This window comes from Mytilus trossulus, chromosome 1 (assembly GCF_036588685.1).
Source record: "Mytilus trossulus isolate FHL-02 chromosome 1, PNRI_Mtr1.1.1.hap1, whole genome shotgun sequence".
Lineage (NCBI taxonomy): Eukaryota > Metazoa > Mollusca > Bivalvia > Mytilida > Mytilidae > Mytilus > Mytilus trossulus.
In genome coordinates, this window is record NC_086373.1 from 35,425,362 (window position 1) to 35,452,073 (window position 26,712).

The 26,712-nt window shown below is 33.3% G+C and overlaps 1 protein-coding gene across 1 annotated transcript; it reads left to right on the plus strand.

The window, feature by feature from the left end:
• The first annotated feature begins 7,848 nt into the window (after positions 1–7,848).
• LOC134722801 (peptidyl-prolyl cis-trans isomerase Fkbp12-like) lies at positions 7,849–12,396 on the plus strand. The gene is made up of 5 exons (XM_063586430.1): positions 7,849–8,046; positions 9,270–9,317; positions 10,160–10,249; positions 10,866–10,888; positions 11,446–12,396. Exons 1-5 carry the CDS (start codon positions 8,010–8,012, stop codon positions 11,530–11,532), a joined length of 285 nt encoding a protein of 94 aa, XP_063442500.1. The 5' UTR covers positions 7,849–8,009; the 3' UTR covers positions 11,533–12,396.
• Positions 12,397–26,712: the final 14,316 nt, after the last annotated feature.

Consider the following 26,712-nt stretch of genomic DNA (forward strand, 5'->3'; position numbering starts at 1 on the left):
TGTCATCTGTAGGCGATCACATAATGTATGTGTCACAAAGATAACAACCCGACCAAAGAGCAGAAAACAGACCAAGGCCACCAATAGGTCTTCAACACATCGAGAACACTCTTCATCCGGAAGCGGGCTTCAGCTGGCTCCTTAACAAATATTTTTTACTAGTTCAGTACCAATCGGCATTAGAATTATCAGAACCCTTCGATAACGTTGAAAATATGCCGAGGCGATGTGCCGGGTACAGACTACCAGAACCAATCACCCAGGTCCCTGCAAACACGCCAAAACAGTATTGGAAAGTCTAATAATTTTATGCGTTCATATACGATATGATATAAGAGAAATGGAGAGTGGAGTCACATCTAGTATTATCAGAAAATCTCTTCTTTGCGCTGTATCTGCTTCGTCGTGTTGTAAGAAATATAACAAACGAACAAATCTCAACATTGTCCGAGACATACGAAACTGACCTGGCATGTAATTTGGACGAATTCAGTTGCGATGCCTGACACGTACGCTGGTTTATAACATCTTGCGAGTGCTACCATGGAGATCTATCAGTGTACTACGTGTGTTGAAAACAAATGTACGATCAAAAATGAACAACGACAGTAATTACTAGCATTACTATATACTCATCCGGATTCCAGTGTGAATATTGACCATCAAAGTAATCTGAAGAGAAGTGTGTTAAAAAACATCTTTCTGCATTAAAGGGTCCCAATTTTTTTTCGCCTCGCTCCACTCGGCAGCAATTGCTTGCACATCGTTTCTTTCTAGCTACGAAGGACGATTTCTATGTACACGTTAGTAGATATTATCAATGATAGAATATATGTTAGTTTTAATGACAATACAACTGAAGATGAGAGACATGTAATCTTTAAATGTATATGACACGTGCCCGTGACATCACGGAGGGGTAAAATCTAATTATCCTAGCTTACTAGAGGAATATCTTTATGATTGTTATTAATTAATTGATTTATTGTTTCAAATCTCCATCATTTCTGATGTCAATAAAAGATATATAAGAAAACAGTGTTATACTCATTTATGATGGAGATCTTACTTAGAAAAGCACCTGGTTCCCTTAAGAGCACACAATTTCAGGGGGAGGGTGCAGAGCCTCTATATATTTACTGTTATCCTGGATACTGATTTGTGAACATGTAAAAATAAGGCAGCTGCTGCACTCATGTATACCGCAACAACGAAAGCGACAAATGTATAACACATGGATTAAACGACCGTCACAACCCCAGCCGTTCATCAACATAGTTGTTAAAGAACGTACCAAAACTCCAAAACTTTTTACTTGAACACTACAAGTCAAGCACTTTTGATACTTGTGAACACCAACCACTACCACTTATGGAAGGTCCACCTTTGAAACTTATAATTGACCCTGAAGCAAAGCCAGTTGCATGTCATACTCCTGTGTCAGTTCCCTTACACTGGCAAGATGACGTGAAAGCTTCATTGGATCAAGACGTCAGGCTTGTTGTTATAGGGCCCGTTCCAGTCGGCCAACTTGTAACATGGTGTCATCGTATGGTTATATGTTCTAAAAAGAATGGAAAATCGAGACGCATAGTAGATTTTCAAGCTCTAAACGCCCATGCAATAAGGGAAACACATCATACACAATCTCCTTTCCATCAGGCAAGATCAGTCCCTCGAGGCAAGAAAAAGACTGTATTTGACGCTTGGAACGGTTACCATAGTGTACCTATCAGAGACGAAGACCGACATCTTACCACCTTTATCACTCCATGGGGAAGATATAGATACAAGACAGCTCCTCAAGGATACATTGCATCAGGTGATGGTTACACCAGAAGGTTCGACGAGATCGTGGCCGATGTGCCACACAAGACTAAATGTGTCGACGATACTCTTCTGGGGTCTGATGATATTAAGGAAAGTTTCTTTCAAGCTTGTAATTGGTTGGAACTTTGTGGAAAACATGGAATAACTTTAAACCCAGAAAAAAATCCACTTTGCTCAAGATACAGTTGAGTTTGCTGGATTTGAAATAACAAACGACAATATGCGCCCTTGTAAAAGATACTTGCAAGCAATATTGGATTTCCCTACACCGAAGAACATAACAGAGGTTCGATCGTGGTTTGGCCTTGTCAATTAGGTTTCGTATGCATTTAGTAGGTCCGATCGCTTAAAACCATTTCGTCAATTGATCAAACCTGGTACACCATTTCTTTGGGATAATCAGCTGGAAACTCTCATTCAATGAAAAAAAGACAGTAATTGTAAGGGAAATCGAGGAAGGAGTACGCATATTTGATAAGTCCAAACCGACTTGCTTAGCAACTGACTGGTCAAAGTCCGGACTTGGATTCTGGTTATTCCAGAAACATTGCAATTGCCAAAAGATTCTACCATTCTGTTGTAACGAGGGTTGGAAAATTACACTGGTAGGCAGTCGCTTCACTCGTGGTGCTGAATCACGGTATGCTCCAGTAGAGGGTGAAGATTTATCTGTTGTTGACGCACTAGATAAAGCCAGGTATTTCGTTCTTGGTTGTGAAAAACTTATTATTGCCGTAGATCACAAACCACTACTCTGGTGACAGATCACTCGCTCAGATTTAAAACACCAAACTACGAAACCTCAAGGAAAAAACATTGCGTTACACGTTCATAATGATGCATGTCCCAAGAGCAAAACATCGTGCTGCAGATGCCGTGTCGGTGAACCCAACAGGAAATAATTCAGAGGAAATCAAGTTAATTGATGACATAGCATTGATTACATAATACAGCAACCAATTCGATAAAATGTCTTTTCCGGCTATTCAACACAATGTCTCGTCATCAATCATGAAAGATGATTGTTGTGATGTATAAAATTGAGAATGGAAATGGGGAATGTGTCAAAGAGACAACAACCCGACCATATAAAAAACAATAATAACAGCAGAAGGTCACCAACAGGTCTTTAATGTAGCGAGAAATTCCCGCACCCGGAGGCGTCCTTCAGCTAGCCCCTAAACAAATATATACTAGTTCAGTGATAATGAACGCCATACTAATTTCCAAATTGTACACAAGAAACTAAAATTAAAAAAATACAAGACTAACAAAGGCCAGAGGCTCCTGACTTGGGACAGGCGCAAAAATGCGGCGGGGTTAAACATGTTTATGAGATTTCAACCCTCCCCCTATACCTCTAGCCAATGTAGAAAAGTAAATGTATAACAATACGCACATTTAAAATTCAATTCAAGAGAAGTCCGAGTCTGATGTCAAAAGATGTAACCAAAGAAAATAAACAAAATGACAATAATACATAAATAACAACAGACTACTAGCAGTTAACTGACTTCAGACTTCAGTTAAACTGATTGAAAGATTATGATTTCATCATATGAATATCAGGCAAAATCCTTCCCGTTAGGGGTTTAGTATCATACCATCATAACAAATATGAGAAGAACATAACCCGTGTCATGCCAACAACTGGTTTTTGAATAAATGTGTTTAGTTCCGATGCAAAGACCCTATAAGTGAATCAATATTAACGCCGAAATAAGCAATCTTTAATGACCTGACAACAGTATTGTTACTATATCCCTTCTTGATAAGTCTATTTAAAGGTTTTGTTAGTTTATGAGGTGAATACTGACATTTTTGTGCTTTGTAAAGAATATTTCCAGAAAAAATTGGATGTTAAATACCTGAACGTATAAGAAGTCTGCATGTTGAGCAATATTTACGAATGATGTCCTTATACCGATGATAAAATTTAGTAAATGTTTTGACTAGTTTGTGATATCGAAAACCCTGGTGTAATAATTTTTCAGTAATACATAAATTTCTCTCGTTAAAATCTAAAACATTGTTACATACACGAGCAAATCGTACAAGTTGAGATATTATATAAACACCGTAAGATGGTGACAAGGGGTTGTCACCATCTAAAAATGGGTAATTAACAATAAGAAATGAAAACTCATCTCTTTTATCATAAATTTTAGTATTTAGCTTTCCGTTAGTGATATAGATATCAAGATCGAGGAAAGGGCAGTGGTCATTGTTAGTATTAGCTTTATTTAAAGTAAGTTCAACAGGATAAATTTCCTGATGAAGAACTTCAACTTGCCGCAGCTTCGTCAATAAACACCTTACAATCAATCACTTGGAACATGGTACGTGTTGCTACCAACAGTGACGATGATATGATTAAAGTGGTAGAAACAATTGAGAATGGAATGCCTGAGTTCCGTCATGAAATGCCTATTGAACTTCGTGAATTCTTCCAATTTCGAGAAGACCTCTACACAGTAGATGGTGTAGTCATGTATAAGGATCGCATCGTAATTCATTCTGCACTCCGTACAAATGTCTTGACAATACTCCACTCAGCACACCAAGGTATAACATCAATGATGTCAAGGGCAGATTCGTCTGTCTTTTGGCCTGGAATAACCCCAGATATCACTACTCTACATAATGAGTGTTATCAATGCAATCGAATGGCACCATCACAACCATGTGCTCCACCAACACGACCTGTGTTCCCAGATTATCCTTTCCAATGTTTGTGCGCTGATTTCTTCCATTATAAAGGCGTCAATTACCTGGTGGTCGTAGACAGATATTCTAACTGTCCAATCATTGAGAGGGCCCATAATGGTGCACAAGGTCTAATTGACTGTCTACGAAGAACATGTTTTACTTACGGATTACCCGATGAGTTATCTTCAGACGGAGAGCCAGAATTTACTGCCTCTACAACAAGACAATTCCTTAAAGTGTGGGGAGTGCATCATCGCCTTTCATCGGTTGCTTTTCCGCATAGCAATTGCAGAGCTGATGTTGGCGTAAAAACAGTCGAACGCATAATCACTGATAACATTGGACCAAACGGTGAACTTGAAACAGATTCTTTACAACGAGCAATCCTACAACATCGCAATACACCTGATAGAGACACAAGATTATCACCAGCTATATGTGTATTTGGACGCCCTATTCGTAATTTCATTCCAATCCTTCCTGGTCGTTATAAACCGCATGACACATGGCGTGACACTTTATCAAAACGCGAGGAGTCTTTGAGGCATAGACACATGAAAGTAGCAGAAAAACTTTCCGAACACACTAAACAACTACCTCTATTAACTATTGGTGACCATGTCCGACTCCAGAAACAGATTGGTGCGAATCCATTGAAATGGGACAAAACCGGACAAGTAATTGAAGTAAGACAATTTGACCAATAATGTAATACGGGTAGATGGATCGGGTAGAGTTTCCCTACGAAACAGAAAATTTATTTGGATATACGAACCAGTGAACAAATACCCACAAAAGATATCAATTGACACTGATTTGAAATTAATAGCAAAACAAATAAAGCCAGAGTTACATGAATCATCTCCTAAGGGCAAAAAAAAGCTCTCAAGTGCTCCCTGTGCAGAAAAGAACATACTCACTGAAGACTTGTCTACTTCGCCAGATGAACAGAATTACGAGGATTGAGACTCTTGTCAAAATGAGTCACACCCTACAGATATTGCGTTGAATCATTCACAACTACCAAACGTGCGACTGCCAACAGCAACAGAGGGTCTGAAAACGCCCATTTCACAAAGCACTCCGTTGGGTTTGACACAAACTAATTCTTCGCCGCCTAAAGAAGCTTCAACTCCAATCAGACATTCCAGTCGTCAAAGAAAAGAACCGTTATGGCTCCAAGATTACGAACATTAGTTTGAACAATACATTTCATATAAACACTTTGTGCATACACTAGATCAAAAGAGAGACCTACTATTCATCAGTCATCGTTATATTTCAAATGGACATATCAATGACTTGTGGGAGGATAGAGGAATATCCTTACGATTGTTATTTATTAATTGATTTATTGTTTCAGATCTCCATCATTTCTGATGTCAATTATAGATATAAGAAAACAGTGTTATACTCATTTAATTACGGAGCACCTGACATCACCTTAAGTTTTTAGTGTGGTTCGTGTTGCTCTGTTTTTAGTTTTCTTATCACGGTTGTGTTTTGAGAACTCGACTGTGTTTCTTTTTTTTTCTATTTATCTGTTTTTGTTTGTCTTTTTCTTTTTTTAAGCCATGTTTTTGCCAGTATATTTTCGACGTCAATGATAAGTTTAAAAAGTTGAATGTTATGAACCGAATAAATCCGAACATTTTACGGACGAAAAGGACATAGTCCTGTTTTCAGTAACCCTTTCAACTCTTTCGGTAGAGATTCCTCTTTAAAATTTAATATGCAAAATGAGGTTAGAGAGGTACTAAAATACCATTAACAAATAATTCTTATCTAAAAGTTCGAAACAATTGAATGCAAAATGCAAAAAATAATTACAAAGATAATAGTGTCTGTAGATTTCAACTATTTTTACTTTAAGAAAATCCAAGCAACGCTCCTTCCGGAAACAGCACTAAAACGGCCAAAATTTACCGGAAGTGACGCACTGTGGCCACTTTTTCGGATTTTCTAAACATTCCTAGTACTTTTTATCCACAAACAAAATATCACTAAGTTTTAAATCCGGGTCAAGTGTATAATATCCACCACTCATCAGATAGTCTAAAGATAGTTTTTGAAGGGGGAATATTTAAAAAATATTTATTGGTTGGTACATTTGGGGGGCATTAGAATTAGGTCAAAAATGAAAAAAGTAAACTAGTGTTGGTTTTTTTGTACATCCAAGGAATGTTTATACTAGTGTGTTGTACCAGGAATGATTACACTTGTGCTTTCGTACCAGAAACCAATTACACTAGTGATTTCGAACCAGAAATTATTACACTTGTGAGTTTGTACCATAAAAAATTGCACTATTTATATGAAACACACTTTCTTTCTTCGCATCCGTTAAAACTGCCTGTCCCTCATTTTTTGTGTAATCCATTCCATCGCTTGTATTACAAATATTATACGTCTTTTTTCACTCTTATCAGTCTTCTTTTTTTTCATTTTCACATCAATCTTCAGGATGTTTTTGCAATTTTAAAAATACTAGAGAATTGTTTCATATTCCTTCTCGTCCATTTCAAAAACCCACATTTTAAAAGTTGTACGAATTTTAATACTACATGGACAATACCATAAAACCATTATAATTTATTAAACTGGTTCCTTGAAAATTATTCAAAGTCTTCGATTTATGTAAACAATAAACACAAACCGGTATAATACATAAAAAACAACGCTATCAAGATCAACTTTGACACTATTTACAACCAATATTCTCTCGTGAAAAACAGTTACCCGGAATAAATACACGGTGGAATGAAATAACGCACAAAAGCACCGCAAACGAATTTCGCTACCCTTTCAAGGCTCATTCTCTATTATGACTAAATTGTCGAAAAAAACAAAAGTTTTAATTGATATGTCTCAGAACGATAGAAGGGAAGTGGTTTTATATTGTGTTTCAATGGAAAAGTTGGAGGGGAGGTAATTCAACATTGATTTTTCAATTGAAACTGTGCCAATGTTCCTGATCGTGAAACTGGGGATAGTATAAAATACATGATCCTGCTTAAAGTTGTATAACATCTTGACAAGATGTGACGGTATAGGCGCTTTTGTTCCATGTCATAAAACATGCAAGATATAAACCATGATAACTGAAACCGGTTCATAATTTAATTTACAATATCATTTTAATTATGTTAATTATCAAACTATAAAACTTTATAAATAACAGGTGGCATTTTTATATAATAATGTATCGTACAGATAAAATCATTTTACCGGCCACTGAAATGAAAATGAGAGTATTACAAAAAAACTAGAGCCATATAGATATACTATGTCTCTGCAAAAACGAACTCTTCCATTTATTCATTTTATACTAAACTGGTTCCTGGTTACATTGTTTTTTTATTGCGTTATATCCAAATAGAAACCACGTGGGGTCTGCATAGGATACCAGCGAATCACTTAACTGTACCAGCGACATTTTTTAGACGAAAAGACCGCACAGCAGTACAAAAATGGGAGTAGAGGTTGCTGTAACAACACCTGGAGATGGTAAATTTAATGTGTGAATATATCCAATTTGAATTATGCAAGTCATATAATGAGGTGTCAACGTATAAAAACTTTGTTCGAGCACGTGGGCCTTGACTAGCCGGTTCCTTTATATTTTATTGGTGTTTGTATAAATCAAATGTTTGAGCTGTGAATTGAGATTCTCGAACGGGTTGCTCTTTAACGTGTTAACTGGTGAATTATTGGAGCTTCTGGGATGTACTAACTTATTGCTTTCAAGATTATCTCCCTTTGGTAATATAGTTCTGTAATCTATAGGAAATATAGGAAATTTCAGTTCCATTACAATCACCCTTAAACTCTAGAAGACCTTATCACTTAAAAAATAACCATCAAACATATTCTTTCCAATGTAAAATATTTAAAAATAGTAGTTCATAATCGTGAGATGGCTACAGATAACTATGTTATGAAGAATAATATCAAGAACTGTAACTGTAAGACATAGAAATGTGGCAAATTTCAACATAAAAATTGAAATAACTTGCATTTAAGCTTTAAAGATCTTTTAACTGATGATGATGTATTACCTCTATACACATGTAGGTGTGAATTGACACCTACATGTGTATAGAGGTAATACATTTCTCAATTTCATAAATTACTATTATAGTGTAACTCACAATGTGTTGTATATTATCAAGTAGTACAATAGGGAGAGGAAGTTATATTAACAATAACAAGGAAGAATTACAAACAAGATTTAGTTATTGATAAACAAATATTACCATTTCTGGCAAAGGGTATTGAAAATGTCAAATGTTGATAAAGATTTGTAATTGCAGTTTCTGTCGCTCTTAATCGTCTGTCACTTAATGAACCTCTAAATAATTGTCTGTTTTTAAATCCTTGGGAGCAGGATGTATGCATTTTATTGCTAGATGAAGATGCTTATAGTATTTCTAGTTTTGGTCCTAAATAAATATATAGATATCTATGATATCATGAAAAATGTTTGATTCTTGTGAAAAAGTATGGCAAAAATACAAGGTTGGGCGGTAAATTATAATACAACTCCCGGTATTGACTAGTGGTATTTACCGGTATTTACCTTGCAAAAATATCATAAGATTATACCTAGGTTTATCTTTTTTTTGTCTTTTACATGTACGTCATTGCATAGCACCTGCAAACCATCATCATAAACAAATACATGTACATGATATACATGTACAATAAATCATTTATTTTTTCTGTTTCAGGTACAAACTACCCCAAGAAAGGACAGACAGTAAAAGTACATTATACAGGTAAAATTCTCTGATTATCTCTGAATTTATCAAGTATAACAGAGAACATTTAGGAAGAGCAGAATCAGAACATTGTCAATTGACTTGACTGTTAGTGTTGCTATTCACCAATTGCAACTCATTCAAAATTTTGACCCAAATGCAGTTTGTTTTATTAAACCAAATTGTTCAACTGGTCAGAAATTTGAACAAATTGTTCAGTCAAAATGTGAAAGTGCAAGGTGATAAAATAAATCATACTTACAATCCTATAAGTCTGTAACTCCACTGTATTGATGTAGTTACTAAATCAGTCTATCAATCTGTATAGTTATATTACAGCCATTACCATACTAAAGGTGAACTGTTTTATTTTGAATTGCTATAAAAATGTCAAAACTAACCTTTTATAGAGTTTTTCTTTGGAAAAGTATTCTATATTTATAAGAATCACACATTATGTGAATAAAAACATTTCATATTCAGTAAAATATTTGAAATTGCAATATTTTTGTAGGAAGGGGAGATAATCGCTTTTTTGTTTCAAAAGGTCTTTATTCAAAAGAATAGTATTTTAGGTTATCTCTCCAAGTAGCATATTGTTATTTCATACATACATACATATTCTACTGAATATGAAATGTTTTTATTACATTATAGATGTATATATTATGGATAGAAACTATTTCAACTAAAATGTAAAGTGAAAATCTAACTCGATATTGAGTTATTGTGAAATGTTCAGGACCTATGAATATTTTACTGGGAAAGGACATTTTATGTTAAAATGTACAGGTACACATGTCTAATTTATGTTCTGTACATAAAAATGTAAATGTAAAACTTTAACATGAATATTTCAGGAACACTGACTAATGGCAAGAAATTCGATTCATCACGAGATAGAGGAAAGCCATTTGAGTTCAAAATTGGCACAGGACAAGTTATCAGAGGTAAGCCATTATAATGTTATCTACAATAATTTTACAATGATAATTGTGATCCCTTGGGAATGGAATAAACCTTTACAATATCCTTGTTAACAATAATGGTTAAAGTGGTCTATTAAAGTAGTTACTATTGTAATCACTCGCTAGTTGCACTGAGGTTTTGAGTTTGAAACCCGCTCGTGCAGGTGCACTCAACTCCAGTCTTAATTGACTAGGATGATCAGTTTTCCCATTGAAGGTCAGTGGTTTTCTCCAGCCACTCCAGCTTCCTCTGTCAATAAAAACTGTCTGCCATGAAATAGCCTAAGCTGAAGGACGCCTCCGGGTGCGGGAATTTCTCGCTACATTGAAGACCTGTTGGTGACCTTCTACTGTTGTTTTTTATTTGGTCGGGTTGTTGTCTCTTTGACACATTCCCCATTTCCATTCTCAATTTTATTATACACCAAAAATCAAATCTACAATGCAAATCATTTTTTCATAAACAATAAAGAGCGATTAGAGGTCGCACATCTACTGGATGAAAAAGGACCGGTTGTTAAACATCTATCACAAACATAAATGATGATGCTTTTGTTTATGAAATAAAATGACTAATTTTATCTTTTTAAATTTGTAGGATGGGATGAAGGAGTTGCTCAGGTTTGTATGATACAATTTTATTGTCGCAAGTCACCAAGTCTTGAGAGTCATTTGACATGTTTAAGTCTTTTACCTTTATTTTAGATTCTAAAGTTTTGCACTTCTGTTAACTAAAAAGACTTTTAAATATCATCTGAGGATAAAAACTTCTTAAACAAGAACTTGCAGTTGAATTTTTTTCTAAAATTTAGATGTTTGTCCAGTTATGCCTCTTTGGACTATTTAAAACTTTGAAATGAATAAGCTACTGGTAAATAATACTCTTGCACATGTTGCAAAATTAAAACAAAAACTGAAAAAGTCGAGCTGTATAAAATAAAAACATAAAACACTTGATTAAAAAAAAAAATTCTGTTGAAATTTAAAAAAAATTTGGCCAGCAGACCTATAAACAAACAAAATAAATAACTTTTGCCTAAGAAAAAGAAGAAGAAAAAAGTGTTACTGTTTTTCTCTTTGTAAAACATCATGATGAGTGAAATTACCCACCAGTTGATAAAACTTGATAAAAATGAAAGACATAATTAAACATGACATAAGTACTTGTATATTTGCAGATGAGTAAAGGAGAGAAGGCCATTCTGACTTGTTCACCTGATTATGCTTATGGAGACAAAGGAGCTGCAGGAGTATATCCTTTATAAATAACTTATCACAATAGATATAAGAAAATCTGGTATGAGTGCCAATGAGACAACTCTCCATCCAAGTCAAGTAAAGCATTATAGGTCAAAGTACAGTCTTCAACACAGAGCCTTGGCTCACACCAAACATCAAGCTATAAAGGGTCCCAGAAATGACTAGTGTAAAACCATACAGGTTCAGCTGTCCCCAAAAAACCCACAAAAATTAATATCCTATTACGGTAAAGAAGAAAGCAATTAGAAATTCCATAATAGAAAACAAAGTTTAGGTGTCTCATAGAGGTTTATGTTTAAACAATCATAAACAACACACAGTGTCTGTCAACTCTACGGGATAGTTGTGGAAGGAAGGCTTGAAGTGATTTTTTCAGGGTCAGTTGCATAAACAGATGTTTTGCTTTATCATTATGCATATTATATGTCTAAGTCATTATGGACAGTACTTAATAGATGATACCTTTTTCAATTTTTCCTTAACTGATTCCACTATACCTCCAAATGCTGTACTGAAGTTTGATGTAGAACTGATCGATTTCAAATAGACCAAATCAACAGATGAAGATTTTTTATATGTAGTCTTTAAGCGTAGTGATTTTTATACAAAATTTTGGATTTTAATGGACATGTTCAATGTTTGTGCAATCAAATCTTTGCTATTCTCGGTTAAACAACATTGAAATTTAAATATTCTGTCAGTTATTGTATTTTATATGTATGGCATTATTATGCAAAGAGAATTGTACTAAGGATATGAGTATCAGTATCATCTCGGGTTGAAAATGCTAATAATATGCATTCTGTTTGTCAGTCAACAAATACTTTTTAAGATCATTTTTGTCATCACAATAAAATCATTCTACTTTTTTTGGAATTTTTGGCATAATTTATCTATTTAATGTATTAAATATACTCTCTTTTTTTAAATTTTGATATTATGTTGTGATGTACATGTAGTTTTATACATTAATCATACAATACATATTAAAAAAAAAAGAACAAAGTTGATTTTGTTGCTTTTCTTCCAAATTATTAATGTCATGATAGAAAAATAACACATTGATTGATATAATTACTGATCAAAAGGTATTCCAATTGCTACTTTTATTCTAAGATATTTGTCTGTTTTAGTCCAATGACTTGACGGATGTCCTTTTCTGATCTTAGTAGTCTTACTTCATATTTGTCTTTATGATGACAATGTATTTTCCATGGACTAATAAGTTATTGCAAAACTTTGTTGGGATCAATAAAAAAAAAGGTTGGAGTATTGGTTGTCAGACTAGGAGTTAAAAAGTTTTTGGTGCAGACTGGTTACTTTTGGAACTACCTGCTTAAAATGTTGGTCTCAACATGTCTATCTAATACTAAATACCAGTGACTGTTCATGTTCCTGTCCTGAATATGCGTATAATTTGCTGCTGGTCGATTAACGGCCATCTAACCTCCATCCCTCACAATAGCATGAGTTATGCTTTGTTTGATAAAGATAAGTGTTTAGTGCATATTTCTAGCACTAGATACATATTTGTCTATTCAATGATTTTTCGGGTTATGACCCCAAATGTTTAGGAATAAGTGGCACAAACAAGCATTTATCTAGTGTCGGGACAAGAAGTTGTGTATAAGTATTTCAATTGTTCTGAAATTGTGCCACAATGTTTAATACCATAAGTAGAAGGCTGGGATATATTTTAAGGGTTATATGGGGCCAAAAACAAGCATTTTTGTAGTGTCAAGACAATAAATTTTTTAGTTTCTGTTCTAACTTAAGTTTGTCTAAACTAAATTTAATAAAATGTGTATATAATGCTTATTACCTCTGAACTCCGTTTTAGTTCAAATTTTGGCAGCTTCCCTTTCACAGTTCTTGAGTTATGTCCCTTTATAACGTTATATGCACATTCCCCATTTATTTTTTAGCTCACCTGGTCTCATCACTACTAAGACAAAAATCTTCTCTGAAACTACTGTGCCAAATAAAATCAAAGTTAGCCACAATCATTATTGGGGTATCTAGTTTAAAAATTGTGTCCAGTGACCTGGCCAACCAACCAAGATGGCCACCATTGCTAAAGTAAAGCATTGGGATAAAATGCAGTTTTTATAAATCAAAAACCGAAGCATTTAGAGCAAATCTGACAGGGGGTAAAACTTCAATAGTTCAAGTTCTATCTGGCCTGAAATTTTCAGATGAATTGGACAACTAGGTTGCTGCTTCTGAATTGGTAATTTTAAGGAAATTTTGCTGTTTTTGGTTATTATCTTGAATATTATTATAGATAGAGATAAACTGTAAACTGCAATAATTTTCAGCAAAGTAAGATTTACAAAGTCAACAGGACCAAAATGGTTAATTGACCCCTTTAGGAGTAATTATTCGACCGCAAAAATTTGAATTTTTTGGTCGTATATTGGTATCACATTGGCGTCGTCGTCGTCCGAATACTTTTGTTTTTCGCACTATAACTTTAGATTAAGTAAATGGAAATCTATGAAATTATAACACAAGGTTACTGACCATAAAAAGAAGGTTGGGATTGATTTTGTAAGTTTTGGTCCCAGCAGTTTAGGAATTAGGGGCCAAAAAGGGCCCAAATAAGCATTTTCTTGGTTTTCGCACTATAACTTAAGTTTCCGTAAATAGAAATCTATGAAATTTTGACAGAAGGTATATGACCACAAAAGGCAGGTTGGGATTGATTTTGGGAGTTTTGGTTCTAACTGTTTAGGAATTGGTGGCAAAAAAAGGGCCCAAATAAGCATTATTCTTTGTTTTTGCACAATAACTTTAGTATAAGTGAATAGAAATCTATGAAATTTAAACACAAGGTTAATGAACACAAAAGGAAGATTGGGAATGATTTTTGGAGTTGAGATCCCATCAGTTTAGGAAAAAGGGGCCCAAATAAGCATTTTTCTTGGTTTTCGTACCACAACTTTAGTATAAGTAAATAAAAGGAAGGTTGGGATTGATTTTGGGAGTTCTGGAGTTTGGGTCCAAAACTAAACTTTGTTTGATTTCATTAAAAATTGAATAATTGGGGTTCTTTGATATGCCGAATCTAACTGTGTATGTAGATTTTTAATTATTGGTCCCGTTTTTAAATTGGTCCAAATCAGGATTAAAAATAATTATATTAAGTATTCAGCAATAGCAAGAAATCTTTAATTGTACAGTATTGTGCAATAGCAAGAAATTTTCAATTGCACAGTATTGTTCATTAGCAAGAAATCTTCAATTGCACAGTATTGTGCAATAGCAAGTATTTTCAATTGCACAGTATTGCGCAATAGTAAGAAATATATAATTGCACAATATTGTGCAATAGCAAGAATTTTTCAATTGGCGTTATCTTTCCTTGTTCCGAATAGTAGTTGAATCAGCAAAAATCATTGTTTTATACATTATACAATGTATTTTCACTTTTACTACCAACTGATAAATTAAAACAATCTTTATCATTCAGTGATAACAAGCACTTTTTTTTACCTTTTAATATTTTATGATGTATTTAAATGAGCAGTTATTGTTGCAAACTACATTAGAAATTTGAATTGAGATCAGTTTTCGAATAAGGGAAAGGGGGGGGGGGGGGGGGGGTCAATTTTTCCCATTTCAAGTAAAAAGAAAATTTCTTCAAACATTTTTTTGAGAGGATTTATATTCAACAGCATAGTGAATTGCTCAAAGGCAAACACAATTTTTTAAGTTCATTAGACCACATTCATTCTGTGTCAGAAACCTATGCTGTGTCAACTTTTTAATCACAATCCAAATTCAGAGCTCTATCCAGCTTGAAGGCTGGGTCCATACTTCCCCAACCGTTCAGTTTTCGAACTCTGCGGTCGTATAAAGCTGAACCCTGCGGAGCATTTGGTTTAACTAGTATTTCCTTTTTTTGTTGAAAACTTTGAAGCAGTCTTTATATGGCAATGAATTGATATTATTCAAATGTGTCTGATCAGCCATTCATGCTCCTTTGAGTCTCTATAATTTAAGAAGTTATGACTTTTTCTGCATACTCCTTGAGTATTCAAGTTTTGATAGATAGATGTTAATTTCCCCTTCCCCTATGATGTTTCCTGTCCTGTAAACCAATTGAAATTCCAAATAATCCAATTAATCTTGTCATAACATCTGTAATTTAAGAAAAATTGATCAATACAAATAAATTTACTTCATGCACTGATTACCATATAAGCAAGAGGCTCACAAGAGCCTGAATCTCTCACCTGTAATTATTTAAACCAAATGCTCCGCAGGGTCCAGCTTTATACGACCGCTCCTTTGAAACTTGGGCTGAATGAGTTTCAGAGTATCTAGTATAAATTTTATTTTCTTGTATCGTTTGTATGTCAAGAAATATAGCCACTATGGCTGTTAACAGTTTATCTTTATCATTAATAAAATTCAAGATAATAACTAAAAAAAGTGGCAGCAATCCTACAATTGGTTGTTAGATTCATTTGAAAATTTCAGGGCTGACAGAGCTTGCCCTATTAAACATTTTCACCTCTCATCAGATTAGCTCTTAATGCTTTGGTTTTTGAGATATAAGCCAAAATTTGCTTTTTACCACTACATTCAATGTTTAGCTATACCGGCCATGTTTTTTAACAAAACAGAAAATAAAATACAAATTTTGTTCCAGATACCCTTATAATCATTCAGTTAAGTTTGGTTGGAATTGGTTCAGTTGTTTCAGAGGAGAAGATTTTTTAAAAATTAGAAAACATGATAAACAAATTGTCCTTAAAGGATTTTTAAAGGGGTCAATTGACAATTTTTGTCATATGAACTTATAAAAAATACATCTTACAGTGGACGTGGCCGGGAAAGTGTCTATTCCAACAACAAAAAGACACTAAGATCTGATCAGACAGAACTTGCAGTTACTGAGAGCAAGTTCAAAGCCACTAACAACTAATGAAAAAAAAAAATGCATCTAAGACTAAATCACCAATCAGTACACAAGCAATATCCAATGGATTTAGTGTAAATACGTCACTCATAAACAGTCCGAGATAAACATACCCTAGTGCGATGCAATGATACAGGTATCTACAGATTGTAGATCAATGAACGTAAATATGTATATACCAATAATATTTAAATTAATAGTTTGCTTTTAATTCATTGATACACAAGTCAACATTAATACCAATAAAAACAGTATTCAAGGATTTGATTACAGTGTATAACTGGTACCCTTTTTGAATAAGTTTATTTAAAGGATCGATAAGTTTACCAGGATCGTTTCTTATGTTCCTTTCTATTGATTGTTATAACTTTGATTCATTGTGATGCGTATGTGTAAATAGACCCATCAAAGATACTAGGATTTACATTTTATACGATTGTTTCGTCTTTGTGACGATCAAACAATTTTCTGAGTATTGAGGATACGAAATTCCAAAATGTTTTGCCCGTTACAGATAGGTAAAAAGTAAAATCACAAAAAATCTGAACTCCGTGGAAAAATTCAAAATGGGAAGACCCTTATCGAATCGCAAAATCAAATTTCGAACACATCAAACAAATAAATAACAACTGTCATTTTCATGACTTGGTACAGGCATTATCCTATGTAAAAATTGGTGGATTTTCCCAGGTTTTATAGCTAGCTAAACCTCTCACTTGTGTTACAGTCGCATCAAATTTTATTATATTGACAATGATGTGTGAACAAAACAAACAGACATTATTGGTAAAAATGTCAAAAATAGGGGTATACAGCATTCTTTGTGCTATAATCTTAATCACTATAAAATCAAACAAATATGAAACAAAAAGGCATAATGGACACAGCATATAAGCAAAAATGAAAGACAAGAATTCAAAATATTAACAATTGCACAATTACATACTGACGTGATGTATAAGTACAGAGCCATGCACGTCATATGTATCAACAAAACACAAAAAGGCAAAAAGACGACGTACTCTAAATGTTTGGTGAAACAAGTTGATTTATAAAAAAAAATGTTTGGATAAACAGTTAGTTTATAATAGCTTTCGATTGAGCAGCAACCCTCTGTTAAGGAAATACGAGCCCTGGAATATCGGATACATGTTCCGTATGTCGTAACTACAATTTCCGGATGTGACCTATTGTATAAGACTCATTACCAGGTTTGTACTGGCAAAACGACGAGTGCCATATGTATCTGTTTTTTTTTCTCTTCTGGAGCACCTGAGAGCATCCCCATTTTTGTTTAGTCTTTAGTTTCTATGTTGTGTTTTGTTTACTATTTTTGTTTGTCTTTTTCTTTTTTAGCAATGTCGATGTCATTTTTTTCGACTTACGAGGAGTGGATGGCCCTCTGGTATCTTTCGCCTCATCCGGCCTCTTTTATTAAAATAACAGGTTTCTACTCCATTTTCAATGTTGTTGTTGTTGTACATATACGCGCATAGTCTGTGGATTAAAGGAGTAGTTCCGGAAATGGCCGATTTTGGCCTCAAATTTCAGGTTCATCTAACGAAAGGTTTTAGACACTTTTTAAACACGTAAGTGTCTATTTCAAATGATTCGATTAGTTTATGTGAAAGATTTTAACTGATTTAATCATTAGAAACGCTCTGATTCAAGCTTAAATATGAAAAAATTATCAAATACGCCAAAAAACGTCACTTTTCAGATGGTTTTTGTCAAAAATTAACGTGGTCACACCCGTGTTCATCCTCAAGCTTTATATATATTTTGTATTATCATCAAATACAACTAACATTTCAATATTATGAATGATTACGAATGCGGCCACTTTCATTTTAGACGGACACCGTCTAGAAATTAACCAAAATGCTAAAATTTTGAAGATTTCAATAATTCAGCATGACTTAATGATGCTTGAACGCGATATTTGTGCATTGTATTGTCAAAAACAGCTCATATTTATGTAGCAGAAGCATTTTACTTTCCAAAATATAGCTTAACGATTACATCTTCACAATTTTCTAAAACTGCTATATTTTTGGGCGAAAAGGGGTCTTACTGAACCTACTCCTTTGAGTTTTTGTGTTGTTTGTTCATATTGTGCTACTTAAAAATGATAATCTTTCAATGGTATATAGATATAGGAAGATGTGGTGTGAGTGCCAATGAGACAACTCTCCATCCAAAAAACAATTTAAAAATTAAACCATTATAGGTTAAAGTACGACCTTCAACACGGAGCCTTGGCTCACACCGAACAACAAGCTATAAAGGCCCCAAAATTACTAGTGTAAAACCATTCAAACGGGAAAACCAACGGTCTAATCTATATAAACAAAACGAGAAACGAGAAACACGTATATATTACATAAACAAACGACAACTACTGTACATCAGATTCCTGACTTAGGACAGGTGCAAACATTTGCAGCGGGATTAAACGTTTTAATGGGCCCAAACCTTCTCCCTTTTTCTGAAACAATAGCATAACATCACAACATATAAAAACATACGATAAACTATCAATTAGCAGACTTAACTCAATCAAAAAACGTATGATTACACAAAGAACGAATAAATTTGATCTGCGATATCTGAATACAAATGCACAGTTAATTAAACATTAGAGACAAACAGTCATGACCAAAAGGCTATCAAACAAATTCAAACACACTGAGAAATATTTAACCAATCAATGTTCACTTTAGAAAAAAAACCGTTTTTTTATAATCTTGAAGTTTATACAAATGTTGTAAGAATAAGTGAAAAATTGAAGATATTACAAATAATCAAAGCTGGTATACAGCCAAGATCCATATGAATAAAAAATGACAAAAAAGCATTATAAACAGTATCAACAGGTCGAATTAACAAGAAAATACGATTTGAGAGTACTCGCAGTTACTGACAGCTAGTTAAAAGCCAAAACCAATTAATAGTAAAAAATCATGCATCAGAGACTAAAATCGACTAAAACACATCACAGGGATTTAGTATTTTAACGTCATTAATAGTCAAAGAAGACATGACTTGTGCAATGCATTTTATTATTTACTTTTCCATACGGTGACGTATTTGAATGATAACCAACATCACCTTCAAATTAGGATTCGATATTATCAGATTATTACATGGCATTTTTCATATCGCATGTATTATCAGCCCTAGGTTCAATATCAGCCAAAGAGCCGCATGGCTCGAGGGCTGATATTGACCGAGGGCTGATAATACACGCGATATGCAATTTCTGAGTATTGAGGATACGAAATTCCAAAATGTTTTGCCCGTTACAGATAGGTAAAAAGTAAAATCACAAAAAATCTGAACTCCGTGGAAAAATTCAAAATGGGAAGACCCTTATCAAATCGCAAAATCAAATTTCGAACACATCAAACAAATAAATAACAACTGTCATTTTCATGACTTGGTACAGGCATTATCCTATGTAAAAATTGGTGGATTTTCCCAGGTTTTATAGCTAGCTAAACCTCTCACTTATATTACAGTCGCATCAAATTTTATTATATTGACAATGATGTGTGAACAAAACAAACAGACATTATTGGTAAAAATGTCAAAAATAGGGGTATACAGCATTCTTTGTGCTATAATCTTAATCACTATAAAATCAAACAAATATGAAACAAAAAGGCATAATGGACACAGCATATAAGCAAAAATGAAAGACAAGAATTCAAAATATTAACAATTGCACAATTACATACTGACGTGATGTATAAGTACAGAGCCATGCACGTCATATGTATCAACAAAACACAAAAGGCAAAAAGACGACGTACTCTAAATGTTTGGTGAAACAAGTTGATTTATAAAAAATAAATGTTTGGATAAACAGTTAGTTTATAATAGCTTTCGATTGAGCAGCAACCCTCTGTTAAGGAAATACGAGCCCTGGAATATCGGATACATGTTCCTTATGTCGTAACTACAATTTCCGGATGTGACCTATTGTATAAGACTCATTACCAGGTTTGTACTGGCAAAACGACGAGTGCCATATGTATCTGGTTTTTTTTCTCTTCTGGAGCACCTGAGAGCATCCCCCATTTTTGTTTAGTCTTTAGTTTCTATGTTGTGTTTTGTTTACTATTTTTGTTTGTCTTTTTCTTTTTTAGCAATGATGATGTCATTTTTTTCGCCTAACGAGGAGTGGAAGGCCCTCTGGTATCTTTCGCCTCATCCGGCCTCTTTTATTAAAATAACAGGTTTCTACTCCATTTTCAATGTTGTTGTTGTTGTACATATACGCGCATAGTCTGTGGATTAAAGGAGTAGTTCCGGAAATGGCCGATTTTGGCCTCAAATTTCAGGTTCATCTAACGAAAGGTTTTAGACACTTTTTAAACACGTAAGTGTCTATTTCAAATGATTCGATTAGTTTATGTGAAAGATTTTAACTGATTTAATCATTAGAAACGCTCTGATTCAAGCTTAAATATGAAAAAAATATCAAATACGCCAAAAAACGTCACTTTTCAGATGGTTTTTGTCAAAAATTAACGTGGTCACACCCGTGTTCATCCTCAAGCTTTATATATATTTTGTATTATCATCAAATACAACTAACATTTCAATATTATGAATGATTACGAATGCGGCCACTTTCATTTTAGACGGACACCGTCTAGAAATTAACCAAAATGCTAAAATTTTGAAAATTTCAATAATTCAGCATGACTTAATGATGCTTGAACGCGATATTTGTGCATTGTATTGTCAAAAACAGCTCATATTTATGTAGCAGAAGCATTTTACTTTCCAAAATATAGCTTAACGATTACATCTTCACAATTTTCTAAAACTGCTATATTTTTGGGCGAAAAGGGGTCTTACTGAACCTACTCCTTTGAGTTTTTGTGTTGTTTGTTCATATTGTGCTACTTAAAAATGATAATCTTTCAATGGTATGCATTTTATTATTTAATTTTCCATACGGTGACGTTTTTGAATGATAACCAACATCACCTTCAAATTAGGATTCGATATTATCAGATTATTACATGGCATTTTTCATATCGCATGTATTATCAGCCCTAGGTTCAATATCAGCCAAAGAGCCGCATGGCTCGAGGGCTGATATTGACCGAGGGCTGATAATACACGCGATATGAAAAATAACATGTTATGATATTTTTATGATATGCTTCAACAATGGAGAAAAATCACAGATTCATATATTGATCATTTTACGTGGTTCCCAAATAGAAGCTCAAAGAGTGAAAAGTTCACGGACGTCGGACTCCAAATTTAGTACATTCGATATGAAATCTTTCTATCAGATGCCTCAACAGAAAAAAAACCATTTTAATATGGACGAAACGACAAAAGAAATTATTCAAAAATATACATAATGAACACTGTTTGAAAAAGTGAACTTTTTAACGTAACTTTCTAAATTATGTTTGAAACTTTTAAAAAACGCATTTATTTAATAATTTGATTTTTTTATTTTTTTTTTATTTATTATTTTACAAAATATACTTTCCAGTATCCAAATAATTGTTTCGTTAATAAAATTGAGATTGTACACTACTTTGTAAGTTTTTTAGTGAAAATGTAGCATTGAGGTATATTTTCCGGAATTTGCCGAGCATCACCGGAATACCATGCGATAACGTTACGGAAAGGCATGTGATAACACTCGAAGCATGTGATAAACTTTTCATATCAGCCCGCTAAGCACCAATTCGAAAAATATGGAATTTACGTTGATTTAATGATATTATCATACAGTAAAAATCATATGTTATTTAGTCTAAGTATATGATAATCCGTTTTATATGTTTTCTACAGGTACAGCCAAACTTTCAAAATTCCAAGCCAAATCATTGTATTGTTGGAAAAAAATCAGTATGGCGGGGTTTAGAGTAATTTCTGGTAGCTCAATAATTTACCCAAAATCTATTACATCACTACAGACACAGGCATAACCGCACGAAATGTGCAGAATGGTAAACATAGCATTTTTTTTCTGAATGAGTACATTAAACATGATGCCTCGTGCATACTCTCTGCAGGTTAAGAACTTTTTTTCCGTTCTGTAGTTGGCCTGTTGAAAGGCATATTACTGTTCCTATCCAAATGTATATCCGCAACCGAAATTTCTATCCCGTATCTGGTTAATCCATTGGGGAATTTATCTGTTTGATTTGTTATCAATTTGGTTTTTTTTTGCTACTGAACGTAAATTAACAGCAATCAGTTAACAATCGGTCAATCAAATAGTTTTCAAAGGTACCGGATTATAATTTAGTACGCCAGACGCGCGTTTCGTCTACAGAAGACTCATCAGTGAAGATCATATCAAAATATTTATAAAGCCAAACAAGTACAAAGTTGAAAAGCATTGAGGATCCAAAATTCCAAATAGTGGTGCCAAATACGGCTAAGGTAATCTATGCCTGGGATAAGAAAATCCTTAGTTTTCTGTAAAATTTAATGTTTTGTAAGCAGGAAATTTATAAAAATTACCACATTATTGATATTCATTTCAACACCGAAATGTAGACTACTGGGCGTGTGATATTCTCGGGGATCAAAACATCCTTCTTTTTCTCGGCTTTTTGATAACGCACGTTTGTTTTGAATCAAGCTGTTCAAAAAATTCGTTTTAAATTTTTTGTTATAGGTCAAAACAATCTCCTGTGGACTATTTGTTTTTGTCATCATGACAAAGAGATCATAAAGTTCTAAAATACGTAGTCAGAAACAATGTTACACATAGTCTCACTTAAAAGAAACACAAAATGCTCGTATACTAGTAGTAGTCTAACAAACAAATCCATTTTATTTTGGTAGCATTAACTTTGGTCATATGTAACCCTTTTGTTTAAATATTTTTTTTTATTCTATAGATTGCTTGTTTCAACCATACTTCACTGTCAAAGTGTCGGTGGAGTATTCCTGTGTTTCAGATTTTATGAAATGTCTTCTATAAGTATTTATGGTCAGTTTATATCAGCCTGCCAAGGATAAGCATTTATAAATAGTCTGAAAATTCATTCAGTTAATGAAATGCTTAAATTTCGAAATTTTCTGTGAATATACTCATCATAGACACCAGGATAACAATCTCATATTCACGCCAGACGCGCATCTCTTCCACCAAAGAACCACCATTCTAATGCAACATCGTTTGTAACGTTCATTTTGATGGATAACGTCACTTATTTACATGGCATCAATTGACAATTGATGCTATGGGACGTACGTGCACTCGTAGACGGCATATGACAGATTTTAAATGCATGCTTTAACGTGGTTTTCTGTCTGTTTCATTAGAATGGAGATAACAATATTGTATTTTAAGCTCCGACGGCATCAATTGGGGATTTGATGGTCGCACATACTCGTTTACTGTCTCCGCTAACGCGTCGCCAGTAAACTTAATTTGCGACCATCAAATCCATAATTGATGCCGTCGGAGCTTAAAATACAATACAGTTATCTCCTAATTGACGCTCGAAAAAAAAAACAAATTTAAAAGGCCAAATGAAGTTGAAGAGTATTGAGGACCAAACATTCCTAAAAGTTTAGCCAAATACAGCTAAGGTAATCTATTCCTGAGGTAGAAAAGCCTTAGTATTTCAAAAATTCAAAGTTTTGTTAACGATTAATTTATATTTATAAACATATCAATGATAACTCTAGTCAACACAGAAGTGCAGACTTCTGGGCTTGTGATAAACACTTTAAAATGGAAAATCACTGTCAAACAATAAGAGGAAAATGAACAATTGGAAACGTAAATTTTCGTATATTTTTGTAAAATTTTTGTAATGATTTCCGGTATGAAATTAAAATATTTGAATCTAGGATTTTGTCCTGTTTATATTTGATTTTTGAGGTTATTCAACGAAAAATATCTTTAAGATAACTGCAAATGTTGTATTTGTTTATTCGGATTTTGTGGGTTAAATGACTGTGTTTATACACGTTAATTTACTTTGTGTGCATTCAAAAATTTTTAAAGGCGTAGCATTTTCTCTATACCAATATATTCGAATGCATTTTATGTTACAAAAAATTTAAAACCTTAAACAGATTTTGCTGTGCACAATTTTGGTCCCTACAGAAGGTGATGAAATGTACCAACACGTACTTGAGTTTTACTTATCATGTTCCACTCTGTGACACAGTTAAACTCATCTATTGTTGTTAAATATCTATTGTCCCTCTATTTAGGTATGGATAAATTCCAAAACCTCTCTTTCATTTTTGTTTTATTTGGCATCATTTGTAGGATCGAAAGAAAGTTTTCTAAGACATCAAATGCATTTGAAATTTATTGATCTAGGGTATGTTATTTCTTCGAAAACTATGGATGCACATGTTTCTCTGTACCCAGAACAAACATTGAAATGTAGACAGAACTATTTTAGCCATAAGGTCCACATTAATATAAACTGAATGGAATTAAGATTGATCGTTTCTGAATTTTATCATAAATATATAGTGATGCATAACAATACATGAACAAGTCTGCTATTCAAGGGACGTAATTGGTGCCCATAGGAATACGTACAACATGTCAATACATATTATGTATTGCTGAAAAGTACATAAATGTTGTTGAGGAGAAAATGTACAGCTTTAATCATATCTAAACATCTCCAGTATGTAAATCTATCATATTTTCTATTCTCATTATAAATTTATATAAGTTGCACACAGATTATTATAGCAGCCATTTTGTTAAATTGGTAAAAATGTTTTTTTTTTTTTTTTTTTTGGCTTTTTAATTTGTACTTCTCATGATGTTTTATACAACACATAACAAAATTTTCATATTGAATTTGCTTATATTGTGCTGGTTTTATATGATAGTCTTTAGATTGATATGAGTTTTTATTTTATTGAACATTTTGGGCAAACCCTAAATGATAGTCTTTAAATTAAATTTGAGATTGGTTTGTGGTATTTGTATATAGTGTGCACCTTTTTTAATTTAGTAATTTGTTGAAATATGAGTGTTTTTCCTATATACTCGGCTGTTTTTAAATGATACTTTTAAATCAAAAATGAGTTTTTGTCTTATTTGAACATGTTCTTGTTTGCAATACTGTCTTTTGAATATATTTTAGTTTTTGTCTTATTTGTACATATAATGCTGGCTTTCAAGTTGTCAAATAGTAAAGAATTATAACACTACTACAACCTAGCTTAAGACCTCCTTTAAAAATTTTAAAGTCCAAAATATGTATTGGCTCTCTAAACTGCGCATGAATCCGTACAGATTTCGATGCATCTAAGCCTCTAGTAAATATTCTACTACTAGTTATATTTTTTGTGATGTGAACTAGTTCCCCTACTTTTATTAAATAACCCAATTTATGTAATAAAGCAAATGAAATACACTGAAATCATTATCATTGAAGTCCCGAAAACTCTGCATGTTTTTCGTTGGTCAGTTCTGTGAAGTTGACAGTCATGACTTTTCGATCTATTCACAAAGTCACCCTTTGATAAATCTGGTAACAGATTTATTTGCTGCAACTTATATTAAGCATCACCCGCTAATAAAAAGGGAAATATCCAAGATATACCAATTGGAACTTTGATGAGATGATTAACGATTTACATTTCGTCTTGACATCATCTATGTACGTTTCGGCAATAAAGTTCATTAACAGGTTAAAGGTATTCCTATGGACCTCTTAAATAACAAACCTTTTACGAAAATAAACGAATCACAGTTATAAAAATCAATGGCCAATTTTGTACTGAAATTTATCAAAAAGGAACTGTCTTTAAATTGACTCAAAAATGAACATAAATACTTGTCCTTTTCTTGATTTAGATACTTCAGTTAACACGGAAAATTCATTTCAAGACTTTTATGTGTGCCAAATTGTATATTTCTCTGTTTGGAACTAGTTGTTTCTTTAATCCCTTTTTATGATGCTTATATTCCACCTGTTATCTATTCACCTGTCGAAAGTTGCAAATTGATCAAAACCTTAAATAAATTCTTTCATAGATACAAAGAATGATGTGGAAGTTTGACTGTTCCATTTTATATTAAAACAGGATATCACATCCTAATTTGACGACGAAGTTGTTTCTAAAGCACTTACATTAAGTAAAATCTATGTTAACAAATAATTATCGTAACTTTTAAACTTATTATGTAAGGTAATCATTAAACGTAGTTGTAAAAATCACTTGGCGTTTGTCGTCTATCGTTCGTCATCTTTTACAAAAATATTCTCCTCTGAAACTA

Coding starts and splice junctions, on each gene's coding strand:
- LOC134722801 (XM_063586430.1), top strand. CDS start 8,010: ATGGGAGTAGAGGTTGCTGTAACAACACCTGGAGATG. Junction 8,047..9,269: donor TGTAACAACACCTGGAGATG/GTAAATTTAATG, acceptor TTTCTGTTTCAG/GTACAAACTACCCCAAGAAA. Junction 10,889..11,445: donor GGGATGAAGGAGTTGCTCAG/GTTTGTATGATA, acceptor GTATATTTGCAG/ATGAGTAAAGGAGAGAAGGC.